This window comes from Malaclemys terrapin, chromosome 7 (assembly GCF_027887155.1).
Source record: "Malaclemys terrapin pileata isolate rMalTer1 chromosome 7, rMalTer1.hap1, whole genome shotgun sequence".
NCBI classification, from domain to species: Eukaryota; Metazoa; Chordata; order Testudines; family Emydidae; genus Malaclemys; species Malaclemys terrapin.
Genome location: NC_071511.1, coordinates 41,655,102 through 41,674,244, shown reverse-complemented (window position 1 = coordinate 41,674,244; position 19,143 = coordinate 41,655,102). Strand labels below are relative to the sequence as shown.

The 19,143-nt window shown below is 38.1% G+C and overlaps 1 protein-coding gene across 5 annotated transcripts in view; it reads left to right on the top strand.

Moving 5' to 3' along the window:
* The window catches only part of IARS1 (isoleucyl-tRNA synthetase 1), a 239,037-nt gene that overhangs the window by 118,054 nt on the left and 101,840 nt on the right, over positions 1-19,143 (top strand). For all 5 annotated transcript variants that reach the window (XM_054035752.1, XM_054035750.1, XM_054035749.1 and 2 more), the window contains one exon: positions 17,626-17,752. In XM_054035752.1, coding sequence (XP_053891727.1) covers positions 17,626-17,752 — 127 coding nt within the window. The remainder of the gene's footprint in view (positions 1-17,625; positions 17,753-19,143) is intronic.

The window sequence follows — 19,143 nt, the reverse complement described above, 5'->3', positions numbered from 1 at the left end:
CCTCCCTTGCTACAATTTAAGCCCATTGCTTCTTGTCCTATCTTCAGAGGTTAAGAAGAACAATTCTTCTCCCTCCTCCTCGTAACAACCTTTTATGTACTTGAAAACTGTAATCATGTCCCCTTTCAATCTTCTCTTTTCCAGACTAAACAAACCCAGTTTTTTCAATTTTCCCTCATAGGTCATGTTTTCTAGAACTTTAATAGTTTTTGTTGCTCTTCTCTGGACTTTCTCCAATTTACGCACATCTTTCCTGAAATGTGGTGCCCAGAACTGGACACAATACTCCAGTTGAGGCCTAATCAGCGTGGAGTAGAGTGGAAGAATTACTTCTCGTGTCTTGCTTACAACACTCCTACTAATACATCCCAGAATGATGTTTGCTTTTTTTTGCAACAGTGCTACATTGTTGACTCATATTTAGCTTGTGGTCCACTATGACCCCGAGTTTGTTTTCCACAGTATTCCTTCCTAGGCAATCATTTCCCATTTTGTATGTGTGCAACTGCTTGTTCCTTCCCAAATGGAGTACTTTGCATTTGTCCTTGCAGTTTCATCCTATTTACTTCAGAGCATTTCTTCAGTTGTCCAGATCATTTTGAATTATTATCCTATCCTCCAAAGCACTTGCAACCCCTCCCAGCTTGGTATCGTCCGCAAACTTTATAAGTATACTCTCTATGCCATTATCTAAATCATTGATGAAGATATTGAACAGAACCAGACCCAGAACTGATCCCTGTGGGACCCCACTCGTTATGCCCTTCCAGGGTAACTGTGAACCACTGATAACTACTCTCTGGGAATGGCTTTCCAACCAGTTTTGCACCCACCTTTTAGTAGCTACTCATAGGTTGCATTTCCCTATTTTGTTTATGAGAAGGTCATGTGAGACAGTGTCAAAATTAAATAAAAAAAAAATTAAATTAAATTAATGGAGATATCCTATCTCCTAGAACTGGAAGGGACCTTGAAAGGTCATTGAGTCCAGCCCCCTGCCTTCACTAGCAGGACCAAGTACTGATTTTGCCCCAGATCCCTATGTGGCCCCCTCAAGGATTGAACTCACAGCCCTGGGTTGAGCAGGCCAATGCTCAAACCACTGAGCTTTCCCTCCCCCCCAAAAGCTTTACTAAAGTCAAGATATACCATGTCTACGGCTTCCCCGCATCCACAAGGCTTGTTACCCTGTCAAAGAAAGCTATCTGTTTGGTATGACACGATTTGTTCTTGACAAATCCATGCTGACTGTTACTTGTCACCTTATTATCTTCTAGATGTTTGCTAATTGATTGCTTTATTATTTGTTCCATTATCTTTCCGGGTACAGAAGTTAAGCTGACTGGTCTGTAAATTCCCCAGGTTGTCCTTATTTGATTTTTTATAAATTGGCATTTATATTTCCCCTTTTCCAGTCTTCTGGAATCTCTCCCATCTTCCATGACTTTTTCAAAGATAATCACTAATGGCTCAGATATCTCTGCTCCTTGAGTATTCTAGGCTGCATTTTATCAGGCCCTGGTGACTTGAAGACATCTAATTTGTCTAAAGAACAGGAGTACTTGTGGCACCTTAGAGACTAACAAATTTACTAGAGCATAAGCTTTCGTGGTCTACAGCCCACTTCTGAAATGGGCTGTAGCCCACGAAAGCTTATGCTCTAGTAAATTTGTTAGTCTCTAAGGTGCCACAAGTACTCCTGTTCTTTTTGCGGATACAGACTAACACGGCTGCTACTCTGAAACCTGTCTAATTTGTCTAAGTAATTTGTAACTTGTTCTTTTCCTATTTTACGCTCTGATCCTACCTCAGACAAACAAAGAAGTCATTAAGCACCTCTGCCATTTCCATATTTTCTGTTATTCCTCTTCCCCCCACCCCACCCCCAATTGAGTAACGGGCCTACCCTGTCCTTGGTCTTCCTCTTGCTTCTAATGTATCTGTAGAATGTTTTCTTGTTACCTGTTATATCCCTAGCTAGTTTGATTTTGTTTTGTGCCTTGGCCTTTCTAATTTTGTCCCTACATTTTTGTTATTTGTTTATATTAATCTTTTGCCAGAAGTAACCAGCAGCCAGTGTCCTCCCTATGAGAGAGCCATATCCTCCTCCTCCCCCAGGTGGTGTGACAGCAGTCCTCTGTAGCTGGATAGCTTGCTCAGCCTTGGAAGTCTCCATATGAATACTGTCAATGAATTCCTTGTGGGCACGGATGCTTCCTAACCATAGCAATTATATTATGACTCCCTCCCAAACTCTCCTGTTTTGTGGTCCCTTATTTGTGGTCGCTTAGCCTCTGGCTTTTAAGGACTTCTCTCCTTGGTCAGCCCTTCCGCCTCGTTAATCACACAGAGGGAGGGTGATCACAAGGCTGATTGAGGCTGATCAAGGATGATCCAGGGAACAAAGGCTCAAACAATCCCCAGACACACAATCCCAACTGACCCAGTAACTGAAATAACTGAAATAACCTGAAAGAGAGATTAAAAACACAAACAGCCAAGCAAACTCACTCACCCCCAATGTTAGTACTCGCACCTTGTTTCTTCAGCAGGGGGATCTTTGGTTAAAAATGGGTATCCCTGGCAAATAAACCAAATAATACTTTTAATATATAAAATGATGCCTTACGGGGAAAAAAATTAAATATCCATGTACTATAAGTAACTAAGACTTGACTGAAGGGATAACAGAAGAGGGAGTTATTGGAGATGGCAGCCATTTTGACAGGCTGAGATTTTGTGACTCAGCTGTGTGCTGACAGCACTCAGGTCTGTCATTCTGCCCACTGATACAGCATTTATTGTTCCAAAGATTGTTGTAGTGCCTGCCTTCCTTCTTCCACCCCAATATAAGTCCATGATAAGAAGGTTGAGAGGAAAAGGGAAGAGAAGACGAAAATGTACCCTCACAAATGGGGGGAGGGAAGAGGAGCAGAATAGAGAACCTTTTGGGTGTACAGTATTTAAATACCCTGGTGTTAAGACAGCTCAGAGTGAAGGCTTTAGTGCTGTATACTCTGGGACTCTCAAAATGTAGCCAAGTTTGAGGGGCGACTTGAATTAATTTCTGCCATCCCTGCACTCCTTTTTAGCAGGTGGATAGCAATTAAGATCTCCCTAAATAGCTCTTATGAAACTCAGCTTGCATGGAAGATTTTTTTTAAAGTGATATGCCTGCTGTGAATATTAATTGACATGAGAGAATTAAGCAGCTCCTTGTTGTAGATTATCCAAAATGCTTCAGAGGTGGCTCATTAAGTGTGCGGTAAGAAAATGAACAGCTTGGATTTATAAGGTGGTTTTATACTTAATGTTGCTTTCAGTTTTTAGTAGCAAAGCATACTGCTGGTTCCACTTTTGGGAAAAATAATGGAAGGAGGGGGCACAAGTGTTTTGCCCTCTGCTTGAATTACCTTTTACAAGAAGTTTTTACTGTTCTGATGACTGAGAATGAGTATACACGTTGATTTGCCTGATGTCAATGTGAAAACTACAGTTGTTTATTCATTAATAAGGAAAAGGAGTGTTCCAATAGTAAAAACAATATCTGTCTAATGGGCTTTTAATCTTGGTGTGGGAGGACATGTAGAGGTAGAACTTGAAGGTATATTCACCAACGGCAACATTCATCCTGATCCAGGAGATCTCCACTTGAATTCTACTTAATCATCACGTTGAGGATTTAAGTGATGACTACAGCTGTATGTACATCATTTGCCCTGGAGATAAACTTGACCCCAAATGTTGACAGCTGTCATAGAAAAGATAGGCTTATGCTAATAGTATAAGATACTGAAGAAAAGTATGCCAGTAATTTTTTAAAAAATTTACACTTCCCCCATCCAATGATTTTGTTAATTGACAATATTCGTAACTCTTAATAATTAAAAGTAGTTTGTCTTATTTGGGAAAAATTGTCTGTTCAGATGACACACATGCCATGACTTAACTGAACGCCTTTTTTTTTTTTTTTTTAAAAGGCATCCTGTAAAAGCAATGATGTCTTATGGATTAGCATAATTTCATTTTTGTGGCTTCACTGACGCAGGGAAGCTTGTACTTTTAAAATGTCTTGTAAAATTATGCTGATTTCTCTAGCATGTGATTTCATAAAAAAAAATTTAAAGGCATCCAGGATATAGTATTAAAAAAAAAAACTTTATGTAGCAAAAATGATGTGAGTTTTAGACTCTCTCAAAAAAGGCTGCTCAGTGAAAACATTTCCCTTCTGTGTACTATAACTCTCACTTACATGTACGACAGCCTTGGGGCTTGATTTCAGAGGTGCTGCCGTCATTTCCCGCTGACTTTGGTTGTAGGTACTCAGCATGTCTCAAAATCAGGAGCTTTGTATTGGAGGGATTTGGCCATTTTGTTACGGCCTTGGTAGTAGGACCTAACTTTTTAAATTCTGATTTGGGTTCTTGAGGGCTTGAGCATCTCCTAAAAACAGGAAAACTGGAGATGAATGCCTTTGGGGCTGTATTAACCTTTGCAAATGAGTTTTATGACTGCCTTGCTTTTTTAATTCAAAAAAATGACTGTTAAGAATATTGTCCCTTAAGAATACTCTCTTCTTATAGATGTTGCTTTTGACAAAATAGATTAAATTTTAAACATAGTTGGACAAACTTTATAACCTAATTGAATTCCTAATTAGTTTTTTAATGAGTTAACTTACCATTAATACATTTTTGAACAGGCATGGCTTTAAAGCTAGCAACTGTCTTCATTTTGAAAAATGAGCTAGTAATATCTTGAAAGAATGCATGAGCAAATGGAACAGTACTACTTCAAAGTTAAGTAGGAGCTCAGAGCTTTACAGAAAAGCTTCTCAATCTCCTATGACTGAAGTTGGTTGTCTACCCATTTTACAGCTAGGGAGGTGGAAGTACAGACATGTGACTTGCCAAATGTCTTGGAGCAAGTGTGGTAAAACTGGTAAACAAAACTCAAGAGCCCTGATCCCCAGTGCCAATAAGTCACGGTCCCTTACCTAAGACTCTGCTCCATGAACTTTTCCCCTATGTTCCTATACAAGGTTAGAATTGCTGGAATTACAGTTCATGTTGCAACCTTGGTCAAATCACTTAATCTTGTTGCTTCAGTTTCCCCATTGTGACAAAGTTCCTCCTCTATCTTGATGGGTCCTGCACTTATTGGCGGATTTTCTTGCCTCAGAGATTCACCATGTGGGTTGGGGAACAGCCCAGAGACCTTCCCCTCTGGAAAAACCCACAGTCCAGGTCAATTGGGAGGTTTGGGGGGAACCCAGGCCCGCCCTCTACTCCAGGTTCCAGCCCAGGGCCCTGTGGACTGCAGCTGTCTATACTGCCTCCTGTAACAGCTGCATGACAGCTACTTCCCCATGGCCTCCTCCAAACACCTTCCTTATTCTCACCACAGGACCTTCCTCCTGGTGTCTGATAATGCTTGTGCTCCTCAGTCCTCCAGCAGCACACCCTCTCACTCTCAGCTTTTTGCTCCCAGCTCCTCACACTAGCACCACAAACTGAAGTGAGCTTTTAAAACCCAGGTGCCCTGATTAGCCTGCCTTAATTGATTCCTCAACTGGTTCTAGCAGGTTCCTGATTACTCTAGTGCAGCCCCTTCTCTGGTCAGTCAGGGAACAGAAAACTACTCATCTAGTGACCAGTATATTTGCCCTCTACCAGACTCCTGTACCCCACTGCTATGGGTCTGTCACACCATCTATAAAAGAGGGATAATACTTCCCTACCTCACACTGGAGTCGGAAGTCTGTGTAATTTATATTTGAATTGATGAGGACTGTAGAAAAGTGTGGAAATAAACAGAAGAGAGATGCTGAGTCAGCTGTTGCATGTAAATTTCAGTTTTTAAAAGGTCTCCCTTTCTCACCCTCTCTCACCTACTGGTAGTACTGTGATTAAGTTTGGCCAAAGAGTCCCCACGTGACTAGTTATCAAAAACTCTACCTTCAGGCATGACCCACCAACTTCCAGATCAGGCATTCTTTGTATCTAAAGTAAAAGCCCCATCATAGGGGGGAAAGGAAGAATGATGGAAGGGGAGACAGATGCAAAAGACAATAAGTAACTTCATTTTATTTTTAAAACCATCCTAACCTATTACATTTCCCACCTGCAGGAGGCTTGATTGCACAAAGCATTAGATCAGGGGTCAGCATTATTTTCAAAGAGGGGAAAAAAATATGACCAATCGGAGTGGTGGCCAGCACGACCCTGTGGCCCGTGGCCACATTGACCGGGAAGGGTAAACCGTGGCCGTTGGGAGCTGCAGGAGGCCGTGCCTGCGGATGGTCAACGTAAACAAAATGTCTCGCAGCCCGCCAGTGGATCACCCTGATGGGCTGCGTGCCGAAGGTTGCCGACCCCTGCATTAGATAATGGGAAATTCTGAGAGAAGACTGGTCAGCTAGTTCTTACCTTTTCTCCATCTTGTCCCCAACTAGAAGCAAGGTCCCAAAGTCATATTTTTTTCTCTGAAAACAGTCCCATTGTCTATTAAATCTAGAGCAAAAATCTATATTGATAATTTTGCAACATTAAAAGCAGAAAGTCAGAACATGTTAAGGTTCTAACAATAATTGCTTTTCATACTTATAATGCATACCTGATATTTTTGATAATTAGTGATTAAGTTGAATATAAACTTAATTACTGTAATAATCAAACATACTATGGACCAGATCACTAGCTGGTATAAATGTAGTCTGGGCTAACTTGCACTAGCTGAGGATCTGGCCTCCTGAATGTAATAGTATATTACTGTAGCTATATAATGATTTTGTACTTTTTGGCTTGTGAATTTTGCAAATTCACTTGTTGCAAATGTAACTTTCAGTGTCAATTTGATGTTTAATACTTGAAAAGATAGAAGTTTGTTTTTATGGATGAGAAAGCTAACTTGTTTTAACCCTTTGATTTAACTTGAAGGTTTTACTACACCTCTTTCAACTTCTAGCAATAAAATTAATTCCGTAAGTCCCTTTTTTTGCTGTCTATCAGTGAAGCTTTAGTTAAGAATAACAAATGGATATTTTTCCCCATGTAAGCTGTTTAATTTTAAATGTGAAAGTTATATTTCTTTTATTTGGCATAAGTAGAGACTTTTTTAACCAAACACTGTAACTTCCTACTTTTTCTAATATGATAATAGAATTGTCATTTTGTGTCTATATGACCGAATATATCTTGTGGTTCATGTAATCTAAATGCCAATTAAGTTTCCTTTAAGGCATCCACAATTGCCTAAGCATATAGCAAAGTCCAACACTAGATGGTAGCATTTACTGGGGAGAATGCAAACTTCCTTCTGTCATCTAGGCTGGGATGTAAAAGAAAACAACTGCAAAAGTAACTCATTGTATGTGTTGTTTTAGCACAATGTAAGTGAGAGGGCATTATCACTGGTAAAAATCAGATTTAGTGTAGATTAGAGTAATTTAAGGTCTTTTCTAGCAATCCTGACATGCACCTGGATTCTGATTCAATATATCTGCTATTCCTGCTCAAGGACTCTAGAGCAGAGATTACCAATTGTGACAATCTGTGGCAAATGTTCTTTCTCCCTAATGAAGTGGCCACAAAAAAAATTCCATGTCACTTGCCAATTAAGGGATTATTTGAAATAAGGACTTCAGATTTGGAAGACTAATTGACTAATCTACTTTTAACACAAAGTCTTTAGAGAATTTACTAAATTATCAGTAAATACATTATGTTGAATGTCTGTCCTTCTATAAGTCTGTAAAAATATTAATGTATATTTGTTAAAACAGGCTAATTAAATTGTACTCCATTGTAACCTACTTTTGCATGCAAAGGTCAAAACATTTTAAAGAAAATGGTGTGGAAAGAGTAGAGTGAAGGCTTTATTTCAGTAAGTAAAAGGTTGCATTTGAAAATGCAAAATTTTCAGCATCATTGGCCAGATTAGGATAAGAGTAATTAGCATAGTGTCTGCATCGTGCAAAGTAAAAATCTTTGAGGCTTGCTTGTGTGTGCACTTTATATAAAATGAGTTGGTTCTCAAACTTTTTCTTTCTGAGGCCCCCCTAATATGCTATAAAAACTCCATGGCCCACCTGTGCCGCCACAACTGGTTTTCTGCATATAAAGGCTAGGGCCGGCGTTAGGGGATAGAAAGCAGGGCAATTGCCTGAGTCCCCACACCACAGAGGACCCCACAAAGCTAAATTGCTCAGGCTTCAACTTCAGCCCCAGATGGCAGAGCTCAGAGCCCTGGGCTTCAGCTCTGCACAACGGGGCTTTGGCTTTCTGCCCTGGGCTCCAGTGAGTCGAACACTGGCCCCTGCTTGGTGGACCTGCTGAAACCTGCTTGTGGCCCCCCAGACTCCTGGTTGAGAACTGCTGCTCTAAAGTGTTTGTTGCTACGAAAAACAGGGTAGGATACAAAAAAGGCTGAAAATACTAATAACTTCAAAAATTAGTAGGGCATATATGGAAAGAATACAGTTTCCTTTTACTGAGGTGACCGTAACTCTTTGTGTAGGGTAGATGGCATGAGGACTATTGTAATAAACTTCCATGAGTTGGAGGGGAGAGATTCTTTTCTTGAAAATTCTGCATGTCTTTGCAAACTGTTGATTTTTCTTTTTTGTCTCTATTAATCCCCTCGCTAGCTGGTTAAATTAGGCCTATGATATAGAATTGGAGCTAATTAGTATCAGAATGGCATGAGAATTCACTTACTTTTCTCCTTGAATTAAAACAATTAAAAATTAATTTGAGGCACATTGAGAGTTGGTTATTGTAGGATAAATTAACATAAAGGAGATTTTAGATTCTAGAGTGTTTGAGGTCTAGATGCCTGTTTAAAAAGGCAGTGACCGTAAATGTTATACTAAGTTCAAACTATTTTTTCAACCAAAATGTGTTTAGATTTTGAAGAAACGTTGGTGTTTGAAATTGAGGGACTAGTGCCATTTATTAGATTCTACTTACCCCTCCATTAATACAGCTTATTTGTGATGTGCAGCAACCACATTAGTTTCTGGTTTTATGATTTGCTTAAAGAGAGAATTCCCATTATGCCAAAGGGCAGATTAGTTTTGGGCCCCAGATAAGATTAAACAAATGGACATTTGAGACCTAAGCTAGGATTTGTGCTTGTAGAAGAGGAAGAAAACTAGTGCAGTAGCTTACTCCTCCATCATACAATCTTTCTTATTCTAGTTAAGGTAATTCTCTTTTTTCCCATCTAACTCTTAAAATAGTGGATGGTTAAATATTTGGCTGCTGCACTAAATTTCAGGATGTTAAAAATGTATGTCTTAAAATAGCTCATAGCCCAAGGAACTTCTTTTAATCATTAGAAATTTATCAAGTGAAACTTGATTAACTATAGCTAAGTTACTGTGGCTTTCAGAAGAATGTAGTGAATAAAAAATAGTTGATGGATGAAAAAGAATTAGTATATATTAAATATTTAATGTACTTAAAGCTATATAATCAGATATATAATTTCATCTAACAGTTAAAGTTGTTTTAGTGGTAAAGTAAGTGACATTTCTGCTATAGCAGTATTTGACAGTACTATTTACTTAAATATTTACACTGTTGTCTTCAGCAATACATAGAAGAAATAGCGATGAGACAGTAGTCCTATATCTCGTGCTGGGAGGAAGAAATGGAGAAAGGTGTAGCAACTCATTTAGTGCTGCAGTGCACGTATGAGCTCTGGAGTAGAATGAGTTTAAATCAATATTTAGAATTACAGTATGAGCACTGTAGAAACATTTCAAAGTAGGCTTGTGAAAAAGGAACAGCTGTCTGTCTTTCCTGTCAATCATTTTTATTTTATCATTATGTACTTCTTTATAGTTTTTACCCCTGCCCATCAATTTTGAAAATAAAAAACATGTTGCATTAGAAAGTACCAGAACTGATTCTAACCAGTATTAGTCTTCAGAATGTTTCTGAGTGGGGATGCAAATTCTGACCAGATCAGCAACAATGAGTTAATTATTTCTATGTTAATATATAATTCAGGGCTGGAACCACTCTCTGCTCTTCTTCCCATCCTACACATAAGGTCACACAGGCTTAGACATCTTATATCTTAGACACTGCAGTATTTAGACTTGGAGGACAGGGGAAACAATTTTCCTGTAGAACTCAGCTGACAAAGATCCTGTTTGAAGGACTTTATATCCCATTGGCCCTCATGGCTTGCTTTTTGCCAGTTTAAATTTTGGCATTAGATTCTTAACTTGGGAAAAGGATGGGTCAGACAAAGAAAAATGATAGTTCACAGTGAAAGACTGAGGGAGAGTAAATCTGGTTTCCATAGAACCTTCTTGCAGAAGCCTGAATTAAAATTTCACTGAAGAAAAGCCTATTCATGTAATTTATAAGGTTTTACATCACTGGCAATGCTGGGGCCTTAAAACTTTTACAGGTTTTTATGTTCCTGGGGGAATTGTCTGAGAATGGGAACAGTTAACTAATGATAGAATAATTAACAATGTTAATATGCAGATAGGTTGCTACATGTCTTCCTCAGAGAATGAGATCAATTAACCATCAACAGCAACATTAACAAAATGTTTTTTTTTTTTTTTACAAAAGCTATTTTCTTTAACTTAAAAAGAAACAATTTTCAGTAACATAATACTAATGTTTAAGTGTTTTTTTTTTTTTTTTTTTTTTTTTCCAATTCTCAAGAAGTTAAATTTTTCTAGGCAGGCTGCTACATTTCTGCCTCAGGGACAGAGCCTTCCTCCTGCATAACAAAAAGACCTACCCTCCTCCACGCCCCTCGAGCCACAATATCAAGGGAGAGAGACAGTGTCTCTCGCGCTTGTTGGCTATCTCCACCCCCTGATGGTGATCAACGTCTCACCTGCAGGCACGCATGCCCAGTCTCCCTCCTGCTGCAGTGATTTGCATCTCTGAAGCTGCTCCAGGAATGCTGGAACAGACGCCCTTCTGGGGAAGAGAGACGTGTCCCCCTGCAGATTTATTTTGTGTTTTTCTGCGTGGGTGGCACAGAAGAATGCAGTCCATATTTTTGGCGGGGGAGGGGGATGGAAGAGCAGAGATGAGGTCTCCAGAAAGGGAATGGGTATCTTGGACAGATAGTCTTGATCTTTCTTCAGGAACTACAGGAAGAACATTGAGTATCTTCTTTCCCTTTTGTGATTGGAAGAGCATTATGTGTGGCCAACAGGCTGGGAAATTAAGCTTTGGAAAATTAACTCAAGGACTGTTGCTATTCCCTGCAACATAATAAACAAATATTTGTATAGATATTATTTGGAATAGTTAGTATTCAGTTCACCATTCTTGTAAAAGTTCTAAATAGAAGGTGCTCCTGATATTTTCTAATGTGCAGAAAAGCCAGATGTGTCAGACTGAAAAATCAGTAGCTATTTCTGTTGAAACAAAACAAAGGGACAGAGCGCCACCTGGCAGAACGATTAGCTGATTGGTAAGATGGTTGTTAGGATTTGGCATTTGACCAGTCCACAAATAATTAGTCGATTGATCAGTCACATATTGTCCTTGTTAAAAATGGTCAAATATTTAAAGCACTATTTTATTAGAATAATAGCAACAGTAACAAAAAAAACAAGGGTCACTGATTAAATTAATAGGCAGCAGGTTTAATGCAAACAAGGCAATACTTCTTCACACGATGTACAATTAACCTGTGGAAACTCATGGCCCTGGAATGTTGTGATGGCCAAAAGTATGACTGGTTCAAAAAAGGACTAGTTAAGTTCATGGAGCCTAGGTTCATCAATGGCTATTAGCCAAGACGGTCAGGTCTGTAACCCCATACTTGGGGTACCCCTAAACCTCTGACTGCAAGAATCCAGGAAGGGCAGACATGGGTTGGTCTCTCCATAATTACCCTGTTCTGTACACTCCCCTTGAAGCTCTGGTACTGGCCGTTGTAAGAGACAGGAGACTGGGCTACATGGATCATTGGTCCGACCCAGTATAGCAGTTCTTATGTTCTTATTATACCAATTGATGACTCTCATGTTATAAATCCAACAGAGCAGCATACCATTGCTATTAGTGAGCCCCATCTGTAGCACATGACATGATCTCTAGTGTTGCACTAAAGGCTAGCATCGGGCTCAGACAATTTCTCTAGAAAAAGGAAGTATGGCTTTATAGCTCAAGGGGAGAGAGAATTCAAATGTTTAAACTTTCCCGGTTATTGTACACATTAAGGGAAAGAAATTATTTATATATACATTTTGAGGAGGCTAAGAGAAAACGCTTAAGCATTTTAATATCCCGGGGGATTGTACCAACCGCTGGCTATTTTAAATAGGACTAATAATTTAAGCTAATCACAGTGTCTAAGAACTTCTTAAAAAAGGGCAATTAGTTTCTGTAAGAGCAGTGTAAAGAGAAGTTTTCCACATTGTTGGTCTGATAGTCACATGCTAATGTTTGTAATACAGTTTCCACTTGTGATTGGAGAGATGGTCTCTGAAGGTCAGCATGAAGAGTGTTACAGTAACAAGTTTCAACTCTAAAAGAATCCGTGAAGCCTGAATATTCTTAATTTCGGTGCAAGAAAGCTTAACTGTTCGATTTCTTTAAGCTATTTCAGCCATAATTACTTGATGTTGGTAGTTACACAGAGCTTATACTCTTAGCACAAACAAAAAATGATAGTGTAGTGGAAGATAACTTTTGAAGTTAAAAAGGTCAGAAAAAATTAGCAAAAAGTTACATCATTTAGTTATCTGTCTCAAGTATTTTTGATGTCTGATGCTTCCTTAGTTGGCTGAAGAAGCTTTCTGGCCTAGTAGTAATCACATCCCTTGAGATTTCCAATGCACCTGTATCCACATAAATGAAACTGTTTAAAGAGCCAGTACCTTCAGCAGGCTGCAGAAGAGGTTTTAAGTGCTGCTGTTGTAGGATCTGGCTTATGGACCAGACTGCCTATACTCCAAGAAATGCTGGATTAATTTTGGGGTGGGAAGGGAAAGTGACTGGAAGAGGCAAGCAATGAATGGCTTAGACTGTTTTTCCCCTCAATATGTTGAAGGTGAAGAGAAAACCACTAGGTCTTTTTTGCAGGTAATGATAAAAGAGATTCAACATCATATATATTTAAGGCCAGATCGGACTCTTGTGATCATGTAGTTTGACCTCCTACCTAACACAAACAATAGAACCTCACCCAGTAACTTCTGTATCAAGTCCGTAACTTCTGTTAGAACTATAGAATGTCTTTTAGAAAAACATCCAGTCTTGATGTTGATACGTCAAGTGATGGAGAATCCATCACATCACCAGATAAATTGTACCAATGGTTAATTACCTTCACTGTTTAAATAACACAATTTTTTTTAGTCTAGGTTTTTCTAGTTTTGGCTCCCTATATTTGGATCTTATTATGCCTTTTTCTGCTAGATCAAAGTGCAGTCTATTATCTGAAATCTCTTCCCAGTGTAGGTACTTGTAGATGATGATTGTCACTTTTTAACTTGTTGGATAAACTAAATGAAATTTCTTGAGTCTCTCACTATAATGCATGTTTTCCAGATCTGGTATCGTTTTTGAAGCTCTTTTCTGAACCTATCCACTTTTTCAATGTCCTGCTTGAAGTGTGGACACCAGAACTGACTACGGTAGTCCAGTAATGATTTCATCAATACCATATAGAGAAGAAATATCACCTCCCTATTCCTCCTAATTGATTTTCCTTTGCTTATACATCCAAGGAATGCATTAGTCCTCTTAGCTACGGGATTGCACTGGGACCTCATATTCAATTAGTTGTCTACAGTGACCCCTTAATTCTTTGTGTGATTATATTTGAGGAGAAATTCCCCCTTCTTTTGTGATCTATGTCCTTTGTTTTTAGACCTTGCATTTGATTGTGTTAAAATACAGGTTGTTCAAATGAGCCCACCTTACCAAACAATCCAAGGGTGGTCTGTATCCATCACTCTTTACCACTCCACTAATTTCTTTGTCATCTTCCAGTAATTATCTTGGGTTTTTTTTTGGTGACTGAAAAACATACTGAATAGTATTGTGTCAATAACTGATCCTTCTGAGACCCCACTAGAAACACCTACACTGGATGAGCATTACCTGTTTACAGTTACTCTGAGATCTATCTGTCAGGTGTTTTTAATCTATTTAATATGGGCTCCATCAGAGTTTATATTGGGGAGAGGGGAGGATAATTCAGATTTTATGGCAATGTGAGGGCAAAGTCAGATACCACACAAATCTATTATTTTAACAGAGTTACCTTTTTTAACCAGACATTTGATCTAATCAAAAAACATTATCAAGTTTGTGTGTTTTACAAGACCTATCTTCCATAAAACCATGTTGATAGGCATTAATTATGCTACTGTCCTTTAATTCTTTATGGCTTGCCCACTAAGTTCTCTCACCTGTGGTTCTTCAGTTTGGGAATCTGTGATCCGTGGTATACAATGATCAGGCAGCCTTCTTAAAACAAGAATTGTTGGGTTAATAGTAGGAACAAAGCATTAGAGACTCTCAACAGGTCTCTATATCTGTCTGGTTCCCCATAACAGCTACTGCCCCTTTCTCTTTAAACCCTGCTATAGTTCTTTTGTTCTTCTGGTCAAAACCAGTCCAGTAGGCTCAGTAGGAGGTCTAGCCAGAATCCATAGGGCCAGTAGTTCTGTATGTTAACAGCTGAGGAGTGGCTTAGCTTGAGTTGTGTTCCTTCTTACCTGTTTTTCAAGACAGACCCTTGCTGAGAGAAACCAATATAATCATATAGAAAATACCCCAATAACAAGGTCAATATACAGTATCATAATTTATCACAAGATGGCTCCCAGTCAGTCAACCTGATACACATTTAAAGAATTCCTTCTTATTGTCCTTAACCCTGCTGGCCGTAGGTTTTTTAATTGTTACTTTTAGCTTCCATTATCAATTGTCAGAATTTCCTAACTGTTGATTTGTACTAGTTGCGATCAGCTTCTTTGTTTTTCCATTTGTTAATTAATTTTTTTTATTGTTGCTTTCATCTCACCATTTAACCGAGATGGCTTTTTAACCAGTGAAGCCTTCTTTAGTGTTTGTGGAAATATTTTTTGGAATCTAGCAAAGCATATTTAGACAGATACACCCTCAGATATTATGGTGATGAGTACTATAGAAAGTCCCAACATGGTTGCTTGAAGGATGCCTCTGGAAGAGTTTCTGCTTGAATCACTGGCTGGATAGGCGGGTAAGAATTAGGAAATTCACAATACTGCTCGATTGCATACATCTGTATTATACCTGGCTATTATAATTGGACCATATTTGTATCACCAAACTGATCAATGTTCATACTCTTTGGCAAATTACTCATTTTAAATTGAGTTGAATTTCATTAAATATTTTTTGAGACTCATAAGTATTGCAACTTGAATTTCATTAGTTTTATGTTGATGTTTTGCTTTTATTTAATTAGTATACTTCAGAGTTAGCATTTTTCCATACCATTTTGCATACTTGCATGCAAGTACTTTTTTGAGGCATGGCTACTTCAAATCTTAGAAAAATCAGTAAATAAAATGTTCCTATGGATAAGTCAGGCTCTTTTTACCCACTTTCAGTTTTAAATAGTTGGGTGGGGCTTGGGGAGTGGAGTTACGGGAATATTAACACTGGTGCTATGAGGGGTGTAGGTAAAGTCAGTGAGGATAAATAATTCTAAAGCACCTAAGTTCCATTGACACTTTACAACTTAAGACTTAGTCTATGATCACATGGGTGCTTTTGACATTTTAAATCTCTGAAGTCTTTTTGAAAGTCAAAAATAATTCTGGATATTTTTCCCTTAAATTTTGTACACTCTTATTTGTGTATCTGTGACATTGGCTTAAAGCAATATATCACCAGCTCTCAGTAATGCTTATAAGCCTATGGCAATACGGGGTCTGAAAATGTTGTAGTGCCTTGATGTTCAGTGAAACTTCAAAAAAAAATGCATTGACTTCCTAAGGAATATGCATAATGAATTTTAAGTTCCGGGGCTGCTTCCTACAACCCACCACTTCTTTTATGTGCTGTGACTTTTAAAATGTTTCTTTAGGCATGAAAGTAATATGCTGTTGACCTCAAAAGTTATCACTTTTTCTAGTACATTGTATAGTCACTGAATTGAATTAAACACAGTTATGTCTTAAAATTCTCTTCAGCTGTAACTATATGTGTATAAGCTGTAAAGCCGCAAATGAATTATGTAAGTGAATCCCATAATCCCAAAAAAGTTCTCCCTAAGCCTGAAAGGTTGTCTTTATATCAAGATTTAGCTTGCAACTCTTTTTATTTTTGTATAAGTGCTTCTATGAGGTACAAATAATTCTTTTTTAAAAGGTTTTTTTTTTTTTTTTTAACTAAAGAACTGGAAAATGCACAAGTTCTACTTTGAGTGATAGTATATGCCCATTTCTAGTGTAGGTGCGCACCCACCTACAGCAGAATGGATGTGTGCAACACAGCTCAAAGAACAACCGTTACAAGAAGGTAACTAACTGAGGTTTGGGTTTGTTTAGTTTTTTAACAAATACAGCAGGCTGTGGCTTGTGACTATGTAGAGAATGTGAATAACCAATTGTTAACCAAACGATCAGATTAATTAGCCTTGATGGGGTATAATCCTCAGCATTATCTTTGATCTTCAAGATATTTCATATGGTCAGATCTCATAGTTAAACGTCTCTCAAAGCCAATTTAGCTAGTAATGAAGTCTTCAAAGAGTGCTGCCATTGACTATAATATATATATATATATATATATATATATTTTTAATTTGAGATCCATGAACAGTTTTACCAAGAATAGGGCAAGAGCCATGACCTTGTGGGAGAGTGAGAGGATCTGGAACTTTGTTTATTCTCAAGGATCCATGCTCTGGAATAGTCTCTAACTCATGCAGTATTGATAGAAGTGATATCCATGGAGCAAAGGCTGGTGATAGGTGCTAAACAGTGGCCCACAGTGCCAACTTAGCCTAGTCAACTGAACTTTTAACTATTGTTGTCTTATAACCCCGTTATAAGATTTTCATGCATTAGCCAGAAACAGGTGGGTGGGTGGATGTCTGCAATATCAGAATCCTCAGTTAATGTCAAAAAAGATTGTTTCTTTAAGAACTGTTTTTGTAAGATAGTGATCATGTGAATTTTTCTAAATCTTTATCTCAACTTTTAGTAGTAATTTTCTAAAGAAAGGTATCCCAGTGAAGTGTGAACATCATTATTACCTTTTGTATGGGTATAATATGCATCCATGGGCACATTGTAGATATTTGTCTAATCTAACACAGATGTTGATTGAATTACTTTGAGAATGAACAATAAAACATAATATTCTTGCACTTGCATAGCACATTTGAGGATCTGTAGGAGTCAGAAGAAGCAATACTATTATTTTTTTCTCCAAAGGTCATACAAGTAATAAATGCAATTCCTAGCAAATGACCAACACATTAACCTGAAACTACACCAATTAATGCAAATATCAGAAAGTAAATCAATTTTGTTGTGATATGGAGGTCTGAATGTAATGTCTGCCTATCAGATGACTGAAAGGTTTCGTTTGTAGATAATAATGTAATTGCTTTTAACTTTCGTAACAGGGTTCCTGACTTTGTGAGAGAGAAACGTTTTGGAAACTGGCTGAAAGATGCACGTGACTGGGCTATTTCCAGGAACCGATACTGGGGAACACCTATCCCTTTGTGGGTCAGCAGTGATTTTGAAGAGGTACGTAAGAAAACAAAAATCTCCAGTTATTGACAGAAGAAATCCTGCTATATTACTTTGGTTTGCTTAATTTCCTAGAGCACAGAACGGTCTTAGTGCTTTGCAGTTTGAAGTACTCCGCTAATAGTTCTTAAAACTGCTATGCAAGTAAAGGACAAAAAGTAGTGCTTTTTTCTTCATCTCTCTAATGTAAAATTTCAGATGTATTTTTCTTTTGTTTTTTATGTTTTAAATTAAGCTCTATCCTGGAAGAATCTACACTCAGGAGAACTAGTGAAACTATAACATCATAAAATAAAACTGAGAAGAGAAGGATTTTTTTTTTAGTCACTATTTTTCAGCTCTTGATTTTAATTTTTAACACTCAAGAAAAAGTCTGTGTATAACTGGTAGATACAAACTGCCTGAAATTTTCTCTTGCAAGTTAAGCCTACATTAGCAGAAAAGCTGATATATAAATATATGGTATTGGACTGGGTGAGTTGTAAGGTGTCTCAGCATTAGTAGCATGAAGTAAATGTACAAAACTATATACCAAGGTACTTGGGCAGTGCCCAAGTTCCTGGTTTCATAAAACACCCAGATGTTCAATTTTTTTAAAGGTAAAATACTGCTACTCTAGGGATCAGCTTGATTAGTCAATTCTGATAACACAATTAGATGGAAAAAGAAAACAAGTGAAGTTGTCAGGATGCCCATATAAGCCTGAATGGTGGTGATAGCATTCTGAAGCTTCTTATCCTTTCTACCCCCCTTACTAATAAGGAGGTAACACATATTATCACTCTGGGCTGAAGCAGGATAACAGAAAAAATATATGTAAGTAAAAAGTAACTTTTATGCCTCACACCCTTTCCCTGTTCTTATGTTTAAAAACATTTCTACTGCCCAACAGAGCAAGATCAAATTATTTCTTCCTTGACCCACTGTTTACTTTTATAAACAAAAAGGTGTGTTTTCCATAAAAATTTACACAACTATTGCTGTATTGTCCAAATATGTTGGCAGTCTCTGCTGTCTTACTGTACTATAAAAACTTAAATTTGAGAAGCTACCGTTTATATTAACCCATCTTGCTTTCCTGCTTAGAGATGCTTCAGGCTCCTGTTATGGTGTTTTGCTGATTTTGACATGATCTTCCTAAGGCCACCGATGAGACGGGTTTCATCAAATGAGGAGAGGTTTTATACAGCAGGGAGATGGTGGAGATTCTTAGGCTAAGTGAATCCTGACCTGCATCCAACAGCTGTATATTATCCTTCCCTTGCAGTATTATGTCCTTCATGACCCTTGGAAAAACTAGGACACAGATTCTCAAACTGATCCCTGGACTATTTGTTGGTGGTCCATGGAGAGTTGATTGGTTGCTTTATGCTAACAATGTTTCCCTG